Source organism: Populus trichocarpa, chromosome 6, assembly GCF_000002775.5.
Source record: "Populus trichocarpa isolate Nisqually-1 chromosome 6, P.trichocarpa_v4.1, whole genome shotgun sequence".
Lineage (NCBI taxonomy): Eukaryota > Viridiplantae > Streptophyta > Magnoliopsida > Malpighiales > Salicaceae > Populus > Populus trichocarpa.
In genome coordinates, this window is record NC_037290.2 from 6927692 (window position 1) to 6948393 (window position 20702).

A 20702-nucleotide genomic window follows, 5' to 3' on the forward strand; every position below is an offset into this window, starting at 1 on the left:
TCATATCATTAAGTAAAAAATATTTTTTAAAAACGAAGTTATTAAAACAAGATAATGTAAGGGTAACTGTCATAAAATTAATTTTAAATTACTACTCCTAGGTAAATAGTCAGCCAAGTGGAATTTATGATTAACTTGCTAAATCAAATTTAATAACAATACCAAAATTTTATCTGAGGTTGGATATTCTTTTAGATTCAAAGTTTTTTTAAACCTACCCGCAACATATTTCAAGAAAAAAAAACCTAATTAAGTAATACTTTAAAACATGTGGGGAAAGCAGTATAACTTTTTTCACGTATTACTGTGGATTGATATAGTGTTTTTTTTTTTTTGGTTTTTTTCCCAATTTTTTTTCTTTTCTTATGGTTTTTTTTCATAAAATATTTTTTTTTCCCATTTGTTTTTGATTTTTTCAATATATATATATATATATGTTCTTTTATATTTGTTTGATAGATGTTCTTTTTTTGGAGTCAATAGATTACTTTTTAACAATTTCAATATAATACAGAGGGACACCATTGCCATGTTATCAGTGATTATTAATTTGTTTTTTCTGTTTTTGTTTCCAAGGTGAGTCCAGATTAAGATTAGCAAGCAATTAATGTAATATCGAACACAACAAATCATGATGGAGAAAAGCTAAAGTATATTTGATGTTTGAAATTTTGGGTATATTTGGGTATATGATAGTTGTCATGTTTTAAATTGATTTTCACTTAAAAATATATTAAAATAATATTTTTTATTTTTTAAAATTAATTTTAGATATCAATATATCAAAATAATTTAAAAGCATTAAAAAAATTAATTTTAAATAAAAAAAATATTTTTAAATTTTAGACAAATAATGTTTTGATTTAACTGCTAAACACCTCCTATATCAATAAAAATCCATTCCTTATTGCAGCCTATATTCCTGGATTAACTTCTTTATTTTTTGTATTAATAATTAATAACTGATTTTTTTTAATATAAATATTTCAATCAGTTTATACATATCTGGATTAAAAATTAATTACTCCTGCTTATTCATACTATTCATACTAGTACGCGGGATCTTTACCGGTGGAATCCAACAATAACCGGAAGTAATTGGAATCAAAGGCCAAAAGTTTTGGCATAATAAGAGTTAATTACTCATCATGGTTTTAGAAGCTATGTATTTAGTCCCTATTCAAATTCATTTTCAACTTAGTCCTTTCTTCAATTTCATATTTATTATTATTATTTTTTTGTGAAAAAGAAAAAGAAAAAGAAAAAGAAAAAAGAGTATTTCATTATTTTTGCTATTATATGGATTGATTAAATAGTTTCAACGATTTAATTAGCTCATAAAATTCCTGTGTTTTTTCTTCACTCCTGTTACTGTAACGGTTGTTTCATGATTTTTCTTCTTTTATTTATTTTTTAGTAACTTTAAAGCAGCGCAGGTAATAATTATTCAATCGCTCACTTTTTATTTTATTTTATTTTATTTTTTATTTTTAATAGGAGACTCCACAGATAATGGATTAGCCCAATAGGGCTATAAGATCCAATGTACCCGCCCACCCCATTGAAACCAGAAGTCCCAATTCTATCCGAAAATAAAAAAACTGCGTAGGAATCTTGAGCTTGAGATCGAACGAAATCCATCTTGGGATGCATGGCGTGCCGCGTTAGTAATATCAACTGTCTCCGGGCATACCCTCCTTCCACGCCGCGTTTCTCGCCCAAATGTCATCACCAAAACCCTAACTCTCCTCCTCTCCTACTTAATAATCATTCCTTTCCCCCTCCTCCTACCCTCAAACCCCGTCTTCCAAAACAGGTAATTACTAAATATGTACTTTCTTTTTTATTATTTTCAATAAATAATATTACTAATGGAGAATATTGCCCGGCTGTCTCTGTCTTTCACTTACCAGATGATGTCGTGCTCCGTTACTCTTCGGCGCAGCTTTGTTACTGTGAAGTCTCACATGGCCACTGCCGAGGAGATGTCCATTTCAGAGGACCGCATGCTTGTCAGTCTCTATTTCTTGATCTCTGTTAACTCCATTTATTTTACTGTCTTGTTAAAATTAGTATTTTTTTCAGGTATTTGTGCCTCCACATCCATTGATAAAGCACTGGGTTTCCGTTTTGAGAAATGAACAAACTCCTTCCCCGATTTTCAGTTAGTTTGGACTCAGTCCCTTTTTTATTTTAATTTATTTTCTGTATTTTTTTTTAATTTTTTAATTTTTTTGTTGCAGGGAATGCTATGGCTGAGTTAGGCAGGCTACTTATATATGAAGCTTCAAGGGACTGGTTGGTTAGTTTCTTTAATTTCACTATGTTTCGTCCTTTCCTTGATTCTTTTCCTCTCTTTGAATGTCCGTTATAATTTCTTGACAAATGGGAATCTGGGGTTTAGTAAAAATATTAAGAACTTCTGATAAATGGGAATTTTGGATTTGTCAAGAACTTAAGAAACTCTATTGTGCATTGTTGATTGTTTTTTTAAGCATTTCACGAGAGAAATTTTTATTCTTAATGAGTTGTTTTTAATCGTTTCATGTTTCCTGACTTGATTTTCTGTTTTGTTGCTGCTAGCCTATGGTCACTGGAGAGATTCAGTCACCGATGGGAGTTGCATCTGTTGAATTTATTGATCCAAGAGAGCCTGTGGCAGTGAGTTAATAATTGCAGAATTTCAATGGTGTTTTCCTTTTTTGTTGCTACTCTGCTATTGACTTTGTCAATCAATTTTTGTTTCTATGTTAAAGTATTTGTTTCTGTGGTACGGTTGTAATGAAAGTGTTATGATCTAATTGAATGCTGCTAGCTGGGTGATGAGTTAATGTTTTCTTCTGTTTTGAAGATTATTCCAATCTTGCGAGCTGGTCTTGCTCTTGCAGAACATGCATCATCAATTCTGCCAGCAACCAAAACATACCATCTAGGTACGTTCACATATGCTAAATATGAGAGCAAAGATGGGGCAAAGTGCCTTTTCCCTTTCTTTTGAGATGTCATTACAGTCATGATAACAATGATAAGATTCCTTATAATTGTCCCTATAGATTTGGGATTAAATCCTGTCCGTGCCTGCAATGGGCTGTAGGTCTACTACCTATTTTCTTGGGGTCAGCTATTTAAAAGAAACTGCAAAATGACAGTTATTCTAAAACAGTTTAAGAATGAGAATGAGAGATCTATGATTGTCTATTATTGTGGATTGACAACATTGTTGGTTTAAGAATTGTAATTGTCTTGTTCTTTTGTTTGTTCTCTTGCAATAGGGATAAGTAGAGATGAAGAGACACTTCAACCAACAATATATCTGAATAAGTAAGAATTTTCTGTCTGAGAAATAAGGAAATGTTTATCATACCCTCCGTTTGCATTATGTGATTCTGTCATCTATTAATTTCAAATACTAATGAATTGGAATCTTCTCATCTCTTTTTATTAATGTGTACTTCCAGTGCACCAGATCTTCTTTTATTTCCTGTTTGTTTGTCTGGTTTAATTCTTTTACTGTATTTCATTTTAGAATTCGTTTTCAGACCCTCATGTTTATTATTCACATTTTTCAACTCTTTCAATAGGTTGCCTGACACATTCCCTGAAGGGTCTCGAGTTCTTGTGGTCGATCCTATGCTGGCAACAGGTACTGATCTACTCTGATAAATAGGAATGCTGGCAACACTGTGATAAAGTTCGAATTCATCAACGTAAAGTTTTCTGTTGTCTTTCTTTGATGTTGCAACATGAAATAACAAACCATCCAGTAGTGCAGTACCATAATACTGGTTATATAAAGCAAGTAGGATTTGCATAAGCAGTCTTTCATTTCTACTGCAAGCTTGCAGTCTAACCATTATTGCTTCATTGAAGGACAACAGAAATAAAATACGTAGTTATTCCTTCATCTTTCTAAGATATACAAATTTCTAATGAACAGATTAGGTGAAATATTTAGCCATTATCCAGTATGTTATTCATCAGTTATATATATATATATATATATTAATCTTTCATTGCTTAGCTGGATGAGAAGAAGAAACTCTTGATGACTGTGAATTTATCAATTTTCTTATGAAAATATTTCCAATCCTCTCATTCTCCTTCCCCTGCCCACCACCACCAAAAAAATGCTCCATGTGATGTGTAATTTCTTGTGCAATACTTTTGCATTTATTACTAGCACAAAATGTTGCAACTTTTAAGAAAGTTACTTTCCTCAATGGTGGCCTGTAACTATTCATGATTTTGAGGCTTTTTTCTTGATTCCAGGGGGGACGATAGTGGCGTCGCTTGAACTTATTAAGGAGCGTGGGGTTGAAAACCAGCAGATCAAAGTGGTAAATAATTCAATCAGAGATCCTGGTTTTTATTTTAATCAAGTTTGGCACACTTTTATTCTTCAGAAGTAAATTGGGAGGACGGGTTTTGCTTACATGTTATATTTCTTGATTTTTTGTTTGAATGTTTAGCGCATAGTGATTTGCTTTTCTCAAGATCTATTGCCACATCTTGTGTTAAAATAAGATTGGAAATTCTTGTCCAATGGTTTCTCTTGCTTATATGTTCCAAGAAAGTGTTTTGAAGGCCTGGAAACAATAGCTTTAGGATTGGGAATGCCAAAAAAATGATCATGCAGAATTAAAGATAAAATCTCATATAGCATGGAAATGATAGGAAAAGATTCATATCATATAACTCTGTGTTGATCTGTTATATTTAAATGCTTGTTGAAGGATTGTCATTAGTTGTTTATTGTTCTGTTATGTGGACAAAAGTGAGAGCTGGGGGGAGGTAAAAGGGATGAGGACATGACACCGAGATTCGTGAGCTATATATCTGACTCGATGACCTTGTTAATATCTACTTTCTTTTCTGTGCACTTCAGACAATCACATGTGTATCTTTGCTTGCATTGTATTTTTGAGTGAATATTATTAGGTGTCATAGGGTTGCCAAATGCAATTACAGCATTCCATGAAAATGCAACAAGTTCTAATATTATTTTCATTTTTCTCATCTTATATGGGCTTTGCTTTTACTGTTTAGAAGAAAATCTGCTTCAAGATAAAATGCTAGTTGTTCAGCAGTTTAAGGTGTGATGCATAGTGGGTAATTTGGGTTATTGATAATTGTTTGTAGAATATTGGAAGTCTGGTCTTTTAGTCTCTGTTCAAGTGTGTGTGTGTAAACTTCAGTGAGTAGATTGCTGAAGGAAAAACTGCTGTATGACAGATATCTGCTGTAGCTGCTCCTCCAGCCCTTCAAAAGCTCAGTGAGAAATTCCCGGGGTAGTAATAACCTCAAATGATTTTTTTGCAAGTAAATATGGATGAAACATTTGTGAGGCATTTACCGTTTCCTTATTTGGTGATTTTCCAGGCTTCATGTTTACACTGGAATCATAGACCCCACTGTTAACGACAAAGGGTAAGTACCTGTCACCATAATTATACCCAGCAAACAGTTAGAGGTGAAGATGTGTGTTTCACCCTTTTATTAATCTGTTCTTTTCAGGTTCATAGTTCCTGGACTTGGAGATGCAGGAGATCGCAGCTTCGGAACATGAAGTCCAAGTAGATTTTCATGTATGCCTCTAGCCTGTTCTTAATTGTCTTGGCTTGCAATTTTGATTATTGAGTGTCCACTTATTTCAGGACTTAAAAAGGCTTTCATGAGTTTTTTGCAATGGTTCAGCTCATAGAAAGGGGGGAAATTGAGGAATTTTGTAAAAGAAAAGAAAATTGTATTTTAATTGGCAAAAAGTTTATTTGCTTGCTTAGCATACTGTGAAGCCACCAATCAAAGCATGCAGTAAAATCACATCAGCCACTTGAAATCGAAGTCTTAGATAGCTTGGATGATCATGCTTTTTATTGTCACTTCGACTTGTAGAAAATGACTATTGACTTTTGAGTCCTGATTCAGAAGTTATTTTTTATATATATAAATAATTCATGACAAAATGAGTTAATTCAAAAGCATAAGCAGCTTGCAAGCTCGACATTTTAGTTGCAGAATCATTGATCAGCTACCGAATCCCAAAAGTTTAAATTTCCTTAGTTTTTTCAATCGGATCACAGTTTTTCTTGCTTTAAATAATTTTTGTTTAGTGTTTTTGAATTGTTTTGATGTTAAAAAGTAATTTTTTAAAATATTATTTTGATGTATTTTTAATAAAAAATACTTTAAAAAACAATTTCTATTATAATATCAAACACTATAAAAACTATTCAATAATCATGATTATCATAAAGTAAAATATTTGTTAATGCCAAGGATAATAAAAACCTTTTCCTAGAATGTTATTGCTCATTTTATTGAATACTATGGCAGTTTGTTGTAGATGTTAATGGCTTCATGCAGCGATGGCAACTAAATCAACTGTGCCCCCTATATATATATATATATATATATATATATATTTGTTAATATCCCCAGTACCCTCATCCCATTTCCTATCATGCCTTTAATATGGGTTTCCCCAGTTGAATACATATGGGTATTTTTTATTTTTTATTTTTATGAGATGATCATATGTAAGAAGTAACAAGTATGACAAAGATGATAGAGAACGTGAAAGTAGTTTCAGTTACTGCCCCTACCACCACTACCACCAGCTTCACGACCCTCTTCTATGGTGCCATAATCTTCATCAACACCTTTGATTTTGGCGCCATTTTCTTCAATTGGCTTGGACTGCTCGACCTCTTTGCGGTTAAAACCTAGCTTGCAGAGACAAATCGACAAGAAAGCTGCTACAAATGCAGCTAAGAGGCCTCCATTACTGAAACTTGAGAAACAAGGGATATCACTGCCTCTCTCTCTTTGATAGCCAAGTGATTGTCTAAGGTTTGCTGCCAGCTAGGTGGAGCGAGCGCAAACAGCGAGTTTACGATTCCAGGCACAACAGGAGCAAGCCTTGGTCTGTTGATTTTCCTGAGCAGCTCGAAACTCTGAATTGATGGTAAGAACAGGAACCGCCATTTTAATTTCCTTAGTCCAACTTAAGATGACTAGCCCGATCTACACATAATCGTTACCATCTAATCCATGCCTCGAGTTTGCAGCCGTCCATTCTTACGTATTGCAAGGGTCTCCGTCAGAGTTCCAGTTTGCATGCAGGCTGGCTGTAGCGGCCAAGGATAATAGAAAATGACGTAGAAATCAAGGATATATTCAAGAAGACAAACTCAGAGACTTCGCTCAATGCTCCTCAGAACATCCCGCAACAATGTCAGACAGAAGTCATAAATATTCCACGCACGTAAATGAGATCATCTAATAACATTCCTTGGCATGGAAATATAAAAATATGAGATAGATTGCGACTTATGCCCCGAAAGAGGGTGGAAGAAATCCCTGGTGGCGGCTTAGTGTGGTTTTTAGTGAACAGATACATTCTATATTTCTGATCTAAACTACGTGCCAAAGACTTAGTCTTATGTTAAATAATTAAAAACTAATTCGAAAGTCCTTGATTCCAAAATACAGGAAAAGAAACTAAGAAATCTCTTCCACGAAACGAGGATAGATTATTCTATCAAAACTATTGGCAAGACCTTGAACAATTAAAAAATCTAGATTATGGATAATCTAGTCATGGATTATGGATAATCATTACAGAAAAAACTAAATGGTGTGGGTAATTTTTTAGACAATTTTAAGAATTTAAAATATATAAGTGGAACCCCTCTCACTGAATAGAACATGTTGGTATCGAGATTAATAATTTTGATGGTAATCATTATTGTCAATAATGATTTTATTTCTTACACCGGAATCTAGTAAGTTCTTTTCTCTTCTTTCGAGATTAATAATTTTGATGGTAATCATTATTGTCAATAATGATTTTATTTCTTACACCGGAATCTAGTAAGTTCTTTTCTCTTCTTTTTCTTAATCGGGACTAAGATATAAAAAAAATAAAATTTTGAATGAAAATTAAATACTATGGACCTGAATTATATTATTAGAAAGGATAAAAGAGGTTTTAGAAGGACCACGAACAATCATTTTTTTTCTTTCAAAAGAGGCTATTCTATCCATACCAAGTTGAGCATAGGAAGATTGAATCCTCTTATTATTATATTATTTGTAATATCGTTTGATGAGCTTCGATTGATGTCCAATGAGATAAGAAAAACTTCGTTACTATACTAAGTGTGGTATTAAATAAATGAAAAAAAATCTATATACATTAAACAAATACCTGCTCTAAACAAATATATATATGGGCTAAAAAAGAAAATGGTGTTAAAAATACAATAATTGAACTTGTACAACAAATCATCACATTACACACACCTCAGGAATCATCCTCGATCATGAATCCCGAACAAGAGAGAGTTGGTGTCACTGTGTCAACAACCCCCACCCCCGCCTCCACCACCCCCACCCCCGCCTCCACCTCCCCCATCGCCACCCCCACCCCCGCCTCCACCTCCACCACCCCCACCCCCATCGCCACCCCCGCCCCAGCCCCCGCCCCCACCACCCCCACCCCCACCCCCATCGCCACCCCCGCCCCAGCCCCCGCCTCCAAAATCACAGCCACCGCCTACTCCTCCAGTATCAGGTGTACAATCAGGACCACCATCTTCTATGTCACCACCACCACCACCACCACCACCACCACCACCACCACCACTACCACGACGACGACCACCACCACCAGTGTTATTGAGCCTACCACCATATCGTCTTAGGAACGTCGTTAAAAGACCACAGAAAACAAGCATTGAGCACACAAGTATAACAAAGATCACCAAAGGTTTCACAAAAGGTTCCATTTCTGTCTTTCTTTCCTTTCTCTTCTTTTACGTAGTTAAAATAATTAGTTATACACACATAGTTACGGCTCCTTTTATAGATTGTAGTTGTGCATGGCAGAGAAGGTAGCCCATTAATTCTTCTTTAGTTCTTGAAAACAATGACGTGTCCAGATTAAACCCGCGGTTTGCCAAGTCTTGTCGTTTATTATACATGTGAAAACTGAAATCAAGATTAGCGTCTCTCTGTTGATTTTGGATCCAGGTAATTGAATGATTCATGGGCTAGCTTACTTGCTATAGCAACTGGTCAACTTCTGACTAATTCTCTTCAAGGGATTACCATTTGCCACGCAGGGTAGCATATTATCAACATAGCATGACCTATAAGGACTCGATCAAACAAAAATCAATCGAGGTCGAATGGAAGAGTCCAAGGATGAATTAATTAATGAGAGAAACCCCTCGTTTAATATAAAAATGAGAAAGCTTTGATAAATCTTGACTGGTTAGCTTTCGGAGTGTATATTATTGCCCGCCCGGCAAAGTATTTTAACACGTTATTAAGAAGTTTACTATTTGACTGGAAAGCTTTGATATATACAGACGACGCATACCGTGACAAACCAAAACATAAGAGCCATGAATATAAGTGTTGAAAGCCTTAGAGAATGCGTAGATTGGACAATATTTAATTATTGTTAATAGTGGATGAATTGAGAGATGACTTCCTCTGATATTTATTATATTTAGAGTAAAATTGATAAGATCTAAAAGGTTTCAAACTCAATTTATAATGGGCTAATTAACATGTTTAGGGCTAGATTGAGGGCTTTTTCTATGAAAAAAAAAGGGTATGATCTCGGCTACGAATTGGGTTGGGAAAATTAGTCAATAATTTTGCTAGTCGACTAATACTGTCTTCTATGTTGCAAACTTAACGGTCAATTTCATTTTCTTGTTTCTTGGGAAATCATTTTATTACAAGCTAATATCTGAGTTTTTTTTTTAAAAAAAATAACACGCTGAGTAAAAAAATTGAAAACAAGTACAGCCGGGGAAAAGTTTTGGGATTTAGTACACTTTTAATTTTTATGCTATTGGAAGTAATGCAACCTCAAAAAAAAAAAAAATTGTGAAGTAAATATTTATAAGAAAGCTACTGGAAGTTAAAGTTTAGTTGAATTGAGATATTTTATGTATAAATTTGATGAGAATAAATGATTATTCATGAGAATTTAGCCTGATAAAAACTTTTACTATGCTATGCTGAAATTCACTTCTCCTGCCTTTTCTTGTGTCATTGATAATTGCAATATATATATATATATATATATATATATATATATATATATATATATATATATATGTGTGTGTGTGTGTGTGTGTGTGTGTGTGTGTGTGTTTTTAATCCTTTTACACTATAATTTTTAATGTATTTTGAACTTATTTGAATTGATTGGAAGTTATTTTTATGAGTTTGACATGTAGAAGAGACTTCATGAATTAATTATTAAAAGATAAGAAATTCTGTATTTTATGTTTTGGACCTAGTTTCTTGTGATAGGTGTTTTGCCAAGTTAGTGTTTCATAATGAGAAGGTGAGCTTAATCTAAGTTGAAGTACACATATCAAGCTTTCTAGGAAGATATTATGTGCAAAATTACGATCTCATTTGGACCTCGAATCAAACTTGCAAACTCGGGCCATAATCCTTTTCGCAACAGGATTCTCTACTTTCATACTAGAGATTCAAATCGGAATATCTTGAGCTTATGATATCAAAATCAGGCGATTCAAAAATCTAAATTCATCTAAACATCTAGGACTACAACTTTCATGAAGAACTCAAAGTTAGATAAAATTACTTTGAAGGATAGAAACCGAATGCAATCTGGATAGTTGAAATGGGTCCTCTGATCTGATTTGGAAACTAATGGTGTCGAGCATCCCAATACGGTTGAGAATCTGACATAAAAATGGTGGGTCCTAGGACCCAAGAAAGGTGCAGATCAAGCCTTTAGCATGTCATGAATTAAAGAATATAGCTGAGATGATCGAATATTGCAAGAAATCAAGTCAGAATCAAAGTCTAAATTGCAACATAGTTGGTATTACAATAGAATTGTGACAGCAACAGAAGCAGATTTCAACACAAATTCTGAGAGATTTATCCAACCTTAAAGACTAGATAAAAAAGAAACGAATTTAGCATCATGAAGACTCCTAATTAGCTTAAGAATCTTGAAGATTTCGGTAGCAAAGGGGGAGGATAAAGAGAGCAGAACACAGCTGAAACATGGTTGAAAAAACATTCCTTTCTTATCTGCTTTTGTCAATTTTCTAGTAACCATGAACTAAACTCCTGAATTTGGTTTAAGAAGGATATACATCATCTTCATTAGCACGTTGTGAGAAGTATCGTTATCATTTTAATTCTTTCAGATTCAAGTATTTATTTTTCCTTGTTCAGAATTATGCTTTTGATTGTTATCCAAGATTATTGAATTGTTTTGAGATGGCATGTATGCTTTCTAGTTTCTTTCAATCCGTAATTGTTGTTAGAGACTAGAGTAAGAAGCAAAAGAATTAATTAGATTGTTGCAACTCTCATCTTGATTTATTAGAGAAGAATAAACTAAGTTAAAATTGTCAAGCTTTTGAATGTTTGCTTAGAAAAAATGCATAGATTTTATTCCTAAGACTACTGCCAAGTGAATGAAAATTGCTTTCAATATTACATTCACTTAATGGTAAGAAATGGATTAGAGAGCTTTTTCTAATTAACGTACTCGTAATATCATCGATTTTCCTCAGCTTTAAGGGATATCAAATTTATTTTCTTGGCGTGAAAGAATATTTATTTTACTTCGATGATCAACAGATTTATAGGAATGGATATGTGGACCTTTGAACTGATTTAATGACATATCAATTTATTATTTTCAGAATTATTGTTTCTTGAATTCTTCATTCAAATCCCCCATTCTTTCTCATTTCGGCATACTGTAAGAAGATTAAATGAAATTTTTCTTGGGTTCAACCTGGTTTTCATGATCATACTACAAATTTATTTTGTTTGTGATAGTTAAGTCAAAATTATAATTTGGTGGTTCTGACGACAGACCAATCATCATTACCATGTTTCTTACAATGACATTTTGTTTCTTTATAAGTGTAAAACCCCATACTAATTTTTTTAATATTAATAAAAAATTAAGTTTGAACCTGAAAATAAACTGGGTTAATTAGGAAATAATTATGGACATATTGAATAGAGTAAAATGAGTTCTTAAAAATTTTAAACTTCGAGTAAGTTATTATTTTAAAAATAGAATGTTATAGGATGTAAACCCTAGATAAGATCTACAAGAATAATGAAGTAAATATTATATTAAGTAAGTAAATTGACTATTTACACTAGAAGGAAGATAGTAGATTTTGGGAATTTGAAATAAAATGGTTATGTGCTATTTTTACAAATAAGAATACAAAAATGACTGAAAAAAAATAGAAACATTAATAAAAATTAAATGGAATTCGAAATAGCCTAGCTTAAATTTGGTATAAACTGACAATGAAATCTAGAAAATATTACCTAGAAAACATAAAAGGATGTAAAGAAAAGACATAGTGAGAATTAACAAAATTTATGTGTGTAGGTGGGTGGGGAAAAGTGTGAGATTGTTAAGGAGTTAGAGAGAAGAAGCTAGGGAGGTGAAGAAAAAAGGAGAGAGCTTGGAGAAATCTTAATCGGTTAGCTTTCAGAGTGTATATATATTATTGTCTGGTAAAGTGTTTTAAGCTTATTTGAACACGCTATTAAGAAGTTTGGTTGATGTTTTGATTGAATTCTAAATTCTTGAAATTAAAATTCTTATGTGAAAAGAGGGGTTTTATAAAATTGTTATGGGGTGATATTATTAGGATGAAATAGCATTAAAATAACATAAAATAATAAGTAATTGAAGAAAGAAACTTGGTAACTTTGCAGGGCCACGATCATAGTTAAAGGCGATTAAGGTATGGGAGATTACAGCATGGCTAGGATTCAATAAAATACAGTGTTGTGTTATTAAATCGAGCAATAAAAAAAAAATCTGATCAAACTCGGACAATTTAAGAGATTAATTCACGACCTAGTTAATAACCTTGTATATATAGTCTTTTGCTGAGGATATAATTTGAATTGAATATAGAACTCGTTTAACCAGAAGGACTTGCAGATGACATATTCATTCCTCCCTCATCGATCTATCTGCCTTTTTCTCAAGCAAGAAATTTCTCTGTGATTAATGAATTTTATCATGTTACATTAGACTAATTTTATCATATTATATTAGATTAATTAGTAGATTCAAACTCGAGATTTTCTTAGTACATAGAAAATTATATCTTCCGAGTTATAATTTATTAACAGATAATGACTTCTACCGTAAAGTTATAGCATCAACACCATATATAGCTATGATTAATATTATTATCTATGTTGTAATTAATAAGCTATATATAAATTCATCATATTATTCCTAACGTATATTAACTCGATGAGAGTGATGAATTTTTAAAATCGTCTGATGAGTTTCGATTGATGTGCAATGAGAATAAATAAAAAAAAACTTCGTTACTATAATAAGTGTGGTATTAAATAAAGAAAAAAAAACTATATAAATTAAAGAAATATCCGTACTAAACAAATATATGGGCTAAAAAAGAAAATAATGTTAAAAATACAATAATTGAACTTGTAAAACAAACGATCACATTACACCTCAGGAATCATCCTTGATCATGAATCCCGAACAAGAGAGATATGGTGTCATTGTGTCAGCAACCCCCACAGCCACCCCCGCCTCCACCACCCCCACCCCCACCCCCATCACCACCCCCATCGCCACCCCCACCCCCATCGCCACCCCCACCCCCACCCCCACCCCCACCATCATCACCATCACCCCCATCATCACTATCATCACTATCATCACCACCACCCCCATCCCCACCACCCCCATCCCCACCATCATCACCATTACCATCACCACAACCACAGGTGCTGTTGAGCCTACCACCAACTCCTAGTAACTTCAAAAGAACACAGAAAGCAAATAGTGAGCACACAAGTATAAGAAAGATCTCCCAAGGTTCCACCATTTCTGTCTTTCTTTCCTTTCTCTTCTTTATGCACTTAAAATAATTAATTATACACACATAGTTACGGCTCCTTTTATAGATTATAGTTGTGCATGGCAGAGAAGTTAGCCCATTCTTCTTTAGTACTTGAAAACAATTACGTGTCCAGATTAAACCCGCGGTTTGACAAGTCTTATCGTTTATTATGTGAAAATTCAAATCAAAATTAGCGTCTGATTTTCCAGGTGATTGAATGATTGATGGGCTAGCTTACTTGTTAGAGGAGAACACGCTTTCCAGTACAATTGAATTTCCTTGAAAATCAGTTAGCCAAATACTCTAAGCATCACCAAGAAAAAGAAGATTCCATGTTTTCCTTTCAAATTTGCCCCATTGGAAATGAAAAATTGTGCATTATATATACAGACGACGCATACGTACCGTGACAAACCAAAACATAAGAACCATGAATATAAGTGTTGAATATGATATATATATATAAAAGGATTTATGAGCTAGTAGTGTAGTGGATGAAATTTATGACATATTCGAGCTTAATTTGGCATCATAAATGAAAGCCTTAGAGAATGCGTAGATTGGACAAATAGGATGAATTGAGAGATGAAGAAGTAAAATTGATAAAATCTAAAAGGTTTCAAACTCAATTTATAATGGTTTAGGGCTAGATTGAGGGCTTTTTCTATGAAAAAAAAAAAGGGTATGATCTCGGCTATGAATTGGGTTGGGAAAATGAGTTAAACCCATACGGTCCTATCGGCCTCCGGAATAATTTTGCTAATTGACTAATACTGTCTTCTACGTTGCAAACTTAACGGTCAATTTCATTTTCTTGTTTCTTGCGAAATCATTTTATTACACGCTAATATCTGAGCCTCAAAAAATTGAAATCAACATAAACCAAAAACTTTTCTCGCGAGCAAATCTACTACCTCAAGCAAGAAAAAGGAAAAAAAAATTATAAGTAAAACTTTCTTTATCAAATGAAATTCATTGACAACAATATCAACTATTTTTATGGCTGGAATTGTTGTTTATGAAGACTTTTTCCCTCTATACTAGAATCCAGCAAGCCTCTCTTTTCTCTCATATAAAAGAACTAAAAAGTAAGGGAAATAAAATTTGATATTAAAATTGAATTTTTTACATCTAAAGGGACTTGTCACCTAATAACTAAAAAATATACGGGGATTAAAATAAACTTTTCAAATAAAATTTGAAGCCATCCCCTATTTTCCCCGCTCTTTTTACTTTTATCCTCTATCTTTTAATCCAACCCTTTCTTCCAAAGGAATAAGCAATTGAGTGCTAATTTGAGCTAAAAAAATATTCAATTGTGCAAAACAAAAGATCAAGGACCGAACTGAAAATTAAAAAAAAATTATTATTTCAATCCAGAATTTATATATGAGAAAATTAACAATACATTTCAACAGTAAAAACACCTCAGGTCTTGGTTTTCTTTATAATTATAATAATTATAATGAAACAAGACATCAATGTTGTAGTATATGTTGATATCTACGTGAAAGTATCAAATAGTACATGAGGATTCATGATTTGGTTGCGGCAAAAGTTGTCGTCTGATTTTATTCTAATAGAACGATTCAGTTCCATGCCATTTCATGCAGCCTACAGCACCCTTGACCCCACTAAATGTTTAATCAAAAGTTGACTCGAATCATTAGGCGGTTAATCTGTTTATCTTATAAAGTTGAATCAACACTTGCTGTTCCTTCACCCTTCTTTTGTTTTTTTTTTTTTACGTGTTGCTGAGTTGGTGTCAACGTGAGTCCATCAACACAATCATCTCAAATTTGGTATCTCGGGGTTTTTTTTTTTTTTTTTCCTTTTTGCTATCCTTCCATAAATCATAAAATAATGTCTTAACTAAGACTTCAAGAAGAATTGAAGAGGTCTTTGTCCCAAAATACGAGGGGGGGAGAGAGTTGAGGATGTCCAAGAGATTGTTTTCGGGCAAGTCAGGTTATCAATAGAGTGAGCATAATCACTACGGTGAAGCAAACATATAATCACGTTGTAAAGCTAGGGAGGGAACCTGCCACACGTCCAAATTTTTATAATACTATGTTGACAGTATATGCTAGTTTTGAGAAAGATGATCATTCCGGGAATGGGAGGAAAACACAGAAAATCCAGTTGAGTGCCATTTGCACTTCGGTGTAGAAGAGAGCAAACGGATCCAATTATAAACAGCTCAAGTGATTTTCCCTCGTCCAGATGTAGTAAACTCTTTCCCATTACATATCGTTGAAGTTTTACTCAGATCCTGGGCTGGCTTCTTCTGTAAAGGAAAATAATTTGTTTGATACACATAAGCAACCAAGAGTGTCGGAAAGAATCCATAGCTTCTATCCGACCTCCCTCCTTGTGCCATGTCCCTGATTAGCACTTGCCACGCTGAATAGCATCTCTGGTTCGCTCAGTTCCAGAATTTCAGTAACTCAAAGTGGTGGGTTGCAATGACAGGAACGATCTGGTATGAACAAATTTCACCCCCGGACAACTGATTGATGTAGATCAAGAAGCTACAATTGCATCAGTTGAAAATGGACAATCGGTAGATAACAACTCATTTCGATAGAAACTACTTCAGACACATTTCATAACAACATAGAACCCTTGAAATCAAGTTGGGCATTAAGACTTCATCCAAGAATTCTAAATGCCAACCTTTTTCCCTTTCTTTCTAGGTTTCTTCTAATATGGACTGTTCACTTTACAGAAAGAAGTCCTGACAATTTACATGACATATTGGAGATATGTAAACATTAGCAGCCTTAGCCTGAGAATTTCCAGTCCAGTCAGAGAAAATTGCTCTGTAGCAACAGAAACAGCTAAAACCCCAGAATAAAGTAAGCTATGTAAGCCCCGAAATGAAGAAATAATCCCTGCACAAAAGCAAACCTGTTGTTACTATGAAAGTTCGTAAATAATTAACATGATAGATAAAAAGCAACTGCTGGCTTCAGCATTCCCCATGGAAAGGATATTTTACAGTAAAACCACCTCTACAAGCAGCAATGATGGTGGCCTTGAACTAGTAATACGACATTTTTAATGTAGCAGCAATAATAGCACATTTTTACTTACACATGCAAAGAAAATAAACGCCCCAGATTCAAAGATATGAACCAACACAGGTTTACTTACAGGCCACAAGCTACAGCTCACTGTAATTGCGCCAAACTGCACGAAACTCCTCACGAAATGTGTTCAGACGAGCTTTCAGGTTAGGTGTTCGGAAACTTGCATGTAGGATGGTGGCTGAGAAAGAAAAGGAGAGAATAAAGAAAAGAGAACATGAAATTCTAAAGAGAGTGTGAAAGATACAAGTAAAAAGAAACGAACCGAGAAGTCCAATGGCAAGTGCCCATAGAACAGTCAAGAGACCACAGGAGACATACCAAAGGGTGAAACTCACTGCAGAACATGGGAAGTAGAAAGCAAATACAATCAGTTACCAGTAAATGCTACTTGGTTCACAACAGTTTTATATTGCTTTGAAAGGGGAAAAAGATGCGGGAAGGTATTAAAGTACCAAAAGAAAATATCATGACAAAGAACCAGCGAGGCCGACCACATATGTAAATTGCTCTTTTCGCTGATGGTCGTCCACGAATACCAGGTCTGTCAAAGCTAAAAAGTGAATAAAACAGCAAACTAGATGCTACATGAAACAATATAAACAAAAGGACCTACGTCAGAGGAGGTCTCATTTTTGCCGCTAAATGTGGAGAGAATTGCCTCACAGTTCTCATTACCTTCTCGCTAAAAGTACCTGCAAAGCTGTAAAGAAAAATTCTCAACAATCATGAAAGGGAAAAAGAAAGCAAGAACAGATGATAACCAAAAAAGATGCCGATATGCTTGCAAGGGTGAAACAGCAATGAGAAATGAGAATTAGATAGCAACCAAAATGTTCCTCACACTTACCAGATCCGGTGTTGCCAATGTGACTAAAAGTACTACATCAATAAAGCCTCATGCCTACCATGAAAATCAGGCTGGGAGAAAGGAAATGCCTAGTTGTTTTTGTTAAACCTTGGACATAAGTTTTTATAATAATAATAATAAGCAAATCCCTAGCCTGTTTCAATATAGGCCCCTTATAAGCTCTACATTCATTCTATAGTACACCAAAATGATGTGGCAAATTTGGATTTGAATTTTGGCTAAGATATTGGATCTAGTAAAACTAAGGAACTTTGCTATTAGTGACTATGTTGCTCATCATGACTCTTGATCGCAGTGGTAATTCAGAACTACATTTTGCAGTGACAAAGGTATTCTGTCTACTTTTCAGGGCAGACAATGGACTGCTGGAATGACACTTTTAGCCACATAAACACAGTTTGTGTTCTTATAGGTGATATGTGCGATGATGTCACTATAACAAGCTACATATAAGATGTTCAAACATTCTATTGTACATGTTACTAGTCCAGGCCCTCCAGGGGGCCACATGATTGCATCACTTACATAGTCTGTAAGTCAGAACTTCTTAAATGCCACTCACTTGTAATCTTTCAACATTCCCATTCTATGTCTCTTTAAGTCCACACATGCAATGTGAAATGCGATCCCCATTACAAGCAGTGAATGAGCCTCAAATCCTCCACTTCCTGATTGCATCATTCAATACCCACCAGACAACAAAGTAATGCTGCTGGAGATCACAATTAGGATTCACAATCTGAGAGATTTTACAGCCTTGGACCATTCTTCTATCGCCAACTTGGTTAGTCCAATGTATTTAATTGGAATTTGGACCAATCATGCAGGGCCCATCTCAGTACAAATAAAAAACACAACTCACAATTCTACATGTGCTCTCCATCAGTCCTTTTCTTCTCTCTTGAGACCATCTTGCTAACTTGAAGAAATTTGAACTATACATTGAATGCAAAGACATAATCTTTCTTTCTACTATCTATACAAGCACATCTAAACTGAATCGGGCCATCTCTTAAAGACTTAAGTGGGATTATAAGCTATATAAAACCAAATCAGAGGGTTTCTTCAATCTCATCAGAATCATGTGATAATTTTCAGTGGAGTTGTGGATTGCTAGATAATATATTAATGATGTGAAAATAATGATGTTTGACAATAGTTAGACTTGCACTTTTTTCTAGTGTTTCTCAAATTGCTAAGTGTGTATTAAACCAACATTGACAAGAATAGATTATAGATTATCCTACATGGCCTTTTGTCTGTCTCTCTATCAGCATTTCATGTTACATAGCATACAGTAGCGCAAACTCTTTACAGCCATTAGAAAGAAAGCCAAAAAAAAGGAAGATGGTGAGAGGGAATGGATGAAATGACCTTGCATGTGGAATTTTTTTTTTTTTTTCTGGTTACATAGGTGAGGTTCGAAAAAGAGACCTCTTAGAGGGAGAGGAGACACTAATACCAGTTGAGCTACAGCTCACTGGCTGCATGTAGAATTATTGATTTGCGTTAAGTCAACACATTACGTTTTCTATTCCCCCAATCAAATAAATTGGTGCTCACGGAGCTAGTAATAGGACGATCCCCGACAATCAGATAGATCTCTTAAACTAAACCAAAGAAGTCTTTGGACACGTCATGAAACAAAATAAAGAGCTCATGCACATTCATAACAGTATTATAGATCAGCAAACTTGTATGAAAATTTATCACATGCTTGTTTGCAAATGTTTCCAAGTTAATTGCAATACAGGAAGAAATGTTGCTCACTAACATTTGGGATTCCAGATCTGGGGATGGAAATTGACCTTGTTTTTCAGGCCCTGTCCCATTAATTGCGGGCACAGAGATACCATTAGTCCGTGATGAACTGCGACTGGGGGCAAGGGTGAGTTTATTCAGGATCCCTGCTGCAGCCCCACTCCATTTAATTATTAGCTGGGAAATAACCCTTTTACCCAATTTATCTTACCCAAGCCTTTAACAGGCAGCATTTCATGTCAATTCTGTGCCACCCTAGAAATATTGATCTCTCTGAGATTAAGTGCACACGCTCATTTCCATAATGACGGGAAAAATACAAAAATGAATTCCGACACGCACACACATAAAGAGGTCCGAAGCAACCTACCTATCATTCATAAATGCAATGGAAAGTGCTGTTAAAAGAGCAGCGACAATAGCAAGTGGCCTCCTAAGGAATCCCAGTCCTGTAGTAACAATAATATGCAAAATTAGACACAAACAATATTCATAACAGCACCGTCTCCTTCCTTACCCATAATGAGAATCATCATAATGAAGTAATTCGTCCTGTAACTGCAAACAAATAAAAAAAAATTATCTACGATAACAGCAATCGCCATTCAAATTAAAGCAAAAAAAAATTAAGATTAATAGAAAAAAAAATGACAAGATTATTTGGATAATAGGGATTGAAATGGAGAGAACATACTAGTAGAGATTACATTTGAGGCGGCTGTTCCATTTGGAGGAGGATTTAGGGAGAGTAAATCTAGAGAAGAACTCAGAGAGAGGTCGAGGTGGAGATGACCAGTCAACTTCTCGAAGCGCATCGATCAGATCTTCTGCCGTTACATTTCCCCAATCCATTACTATTACAAAACCGTAGAAGAAGGAAAAGTAGCAGTAAAGAAACGAAGATGACGAAGAAAGGCACTGATTTTTAGGAGATGAAGAGGAAAGTTCGAAAGCTAGAGAGAGGAGAGAGATCAATCTTTCTTTCTCAAAAGTGTTGACGTTACGTGTGCGTTTTGCGACGCGAGGCAGCCAATGAAATTGATTCTC

At 34.4% G+C, this 20702-nt stretch overlaps 4 protein-coding genes across 6 annotated transcripts; 1 reads left to right on the top strand and 3 right to left on the bottom strand.

Moving 5' to 3' along the window:
- The first annotated feature begins 1549 nt into the window (after positions 1-1549).
- Positions 1550-7470, top strand: LOC18099995 (uracil phosphoribosyltransferase). 2 transcript variants are annotated; one of them, XR_008059608.1, is made up of 14 exons: positions 1550-1816; positions 1914-2012; positions 2086-2164; positions 2244-2302; positions 2584-2661; positions 2852-2933; positions 3273-3321; positions 3582-3643; positions 4270-4337; positions 5233-5288; positions 5380-5427; positions 5515-5585; positions 6334-6964; positions 7068-7470. XR_008059608.1 is itself a non-coding variant. In XM_006381152.3 (13 exons), exons 1-12 carry the CDS (start codon positions 1652-1654, stop codon positions 5564-5566), a joined length of 897 nt encoding a protein of 298 aa, XP_006381214.1. In that variant the 5' UTR covers positions 1550-1651; the 3' UTR covers positions 5567-5585; positions 5655-5779. The 2 variants fall into 2 exon arrangements, 1 of the variants encoding a protein (XP_006381214.1); XM_006381152.3 differs by lacking the exons at positions 6334-6964; positions 7068-7470 and adding an exon at positions 5655-5779.
- On the bottom strand, positions 6586-8789 carry LOC112327881 (uncharacterized). The gene is made up of 3 exons (XM_052453640.1): positions 8651-8789; positions 8369-8557; positions 6586-6722 (listed from the first exon to the last, which is right to left on the bottom strand). The coding sequence occupies exons 1-3, from the start codon at positions 8787-8789 to the stop codon at positions 6586-6588; spliced, it is 465 nt and encodes a 154-aa protein (XP_052309600.1).
- A 4806-nt stretch (positions 8790-13595) lies between these two features.
- LOC127905431 (putative glycine-rich cell wall structural protein 1) lies at positions 13596-13919 on the bottom strand. Its single transcript, XM_052453641.1, has one exon. It carries the CDS (start codon positions 13917-13919, stop codon positions 13596-13598), a length of 324 nt encoding a protein of 107 aa, XP_052309601.1.
- A 2579-nt stretch (positions 13920-16498) lies between these two features.
- Positions 16499-20680, bottom strand: LOC7454957 (PRA1 family protein A1). Of its 2 annotated transcripts, none has more exons than XR_002982180.2 (8): positions 20350-20680; positions 20173-20213; positions 20026-20104; positions 17640-17726; positions 17479-17567; positions 17289-17360; positions 17031-17204; positions 16499-16828 (listed from the first exon to the last, which is right to left on the bottom strand). XR_002982180.2 is itself a non-coding variant. In XM_024602454.2 (8 exons), the coding sequence occupies exons 1-7, from the start codon at positions 20505-20507 to the stop codon at positions 17101-17103; spliced, it is 630 nt and encodes a 209-aa protein (XP_024458222.2). In that variant the 5' UTR covers positions 20508-20679; the 3' UTR covers positions 16499-16828; positions 17091-17100. The 2 variants fall into 2 exon arrangements, 1 of the variants encoding a protein (XP_024458222.2); XM_024602454.2 differs by having other exon boundaries at positions 17091-17204; positions 20350-20679.
- Between the last annotated feature and the right edge of the window lie 22 nt (positions 20681-20702).

Excerpts from the sequence above, each read along its gene's own strand:
- LOC18099995 (XM_006381152.3), top strand. The coding sequence starts at position 1,652 with ATGGCGTGCCGCGTTAGTAATATCAACTGTCTCCGGGCATACCCTCCT. Across the intron at positions 1,817-1,913 it reads AACCCCGTCTTCCAAAACAG|ATGATGTCGTGCTCCGTTAC; the intron begins GTAATTACTAAA and ends TTCACTTACCAG. Across the intron at positions 4,338-5,232 it reads AAAACCAGCAGATCAAAGTG|ATATCTGCTGTAGCTGCTCC; the intron begins GTAAATAATTCA and ends GCTGTATGACAG.
- LOC112327881 (XM_052453640.1), bottom strand. The coding sequence starts at position 8,789 with ATGGAACCTTTTGTGAAACCTTTGGTGATCTTTGTTATACTTGTGTGC. Across the intron at positions 8,558-8,650 it reads TGGTGGTGGTCGTCGTCGTG|GCGGTGGCTGTGATTTTGGA; the intron begins GTAGTGGTGGTG and ends CTGGAGGAGTAG. Across the intron at positions 6,723-8,368 it reads TGGTGGAGGCGGGGGTGGGG|GTTTTAACCGCAAAGAGGTC; the intron begins GTTGTTGACACA and ends TCTGCAAGCTAG.
- LOC127905431 (XM_052453641.1), bottom strand. The coding sequence starts at position 13,919 with ATGGTGGAACCTTGGGAGATCTTTCTTATACTTGTGTGCTCACTATTT.
- LOC7454957 (XM_024602454.2), bottom strand. The coding sequence starts at position 20,507 with ATGGATTGGGGAAATGTAACGGCAGAAGATCTGATCGATGCGCTTCGA. Across the intron at positions 20,214-20,349 it reads CTCAAATGTAATCTCTACTA|TTACAGGACGAATTACTTCA; the intron begins GTATGTTCTCTC and ends ATTTGTTTGCAG. Across the intron at positions 17,568-17,639 it reads AAAATGAGACCTCCTCTGAC|ACCTGGTATTCGTGGACGAC; the intron begins GTAGGTCCTTTT and ends TAGCTTTGACAG.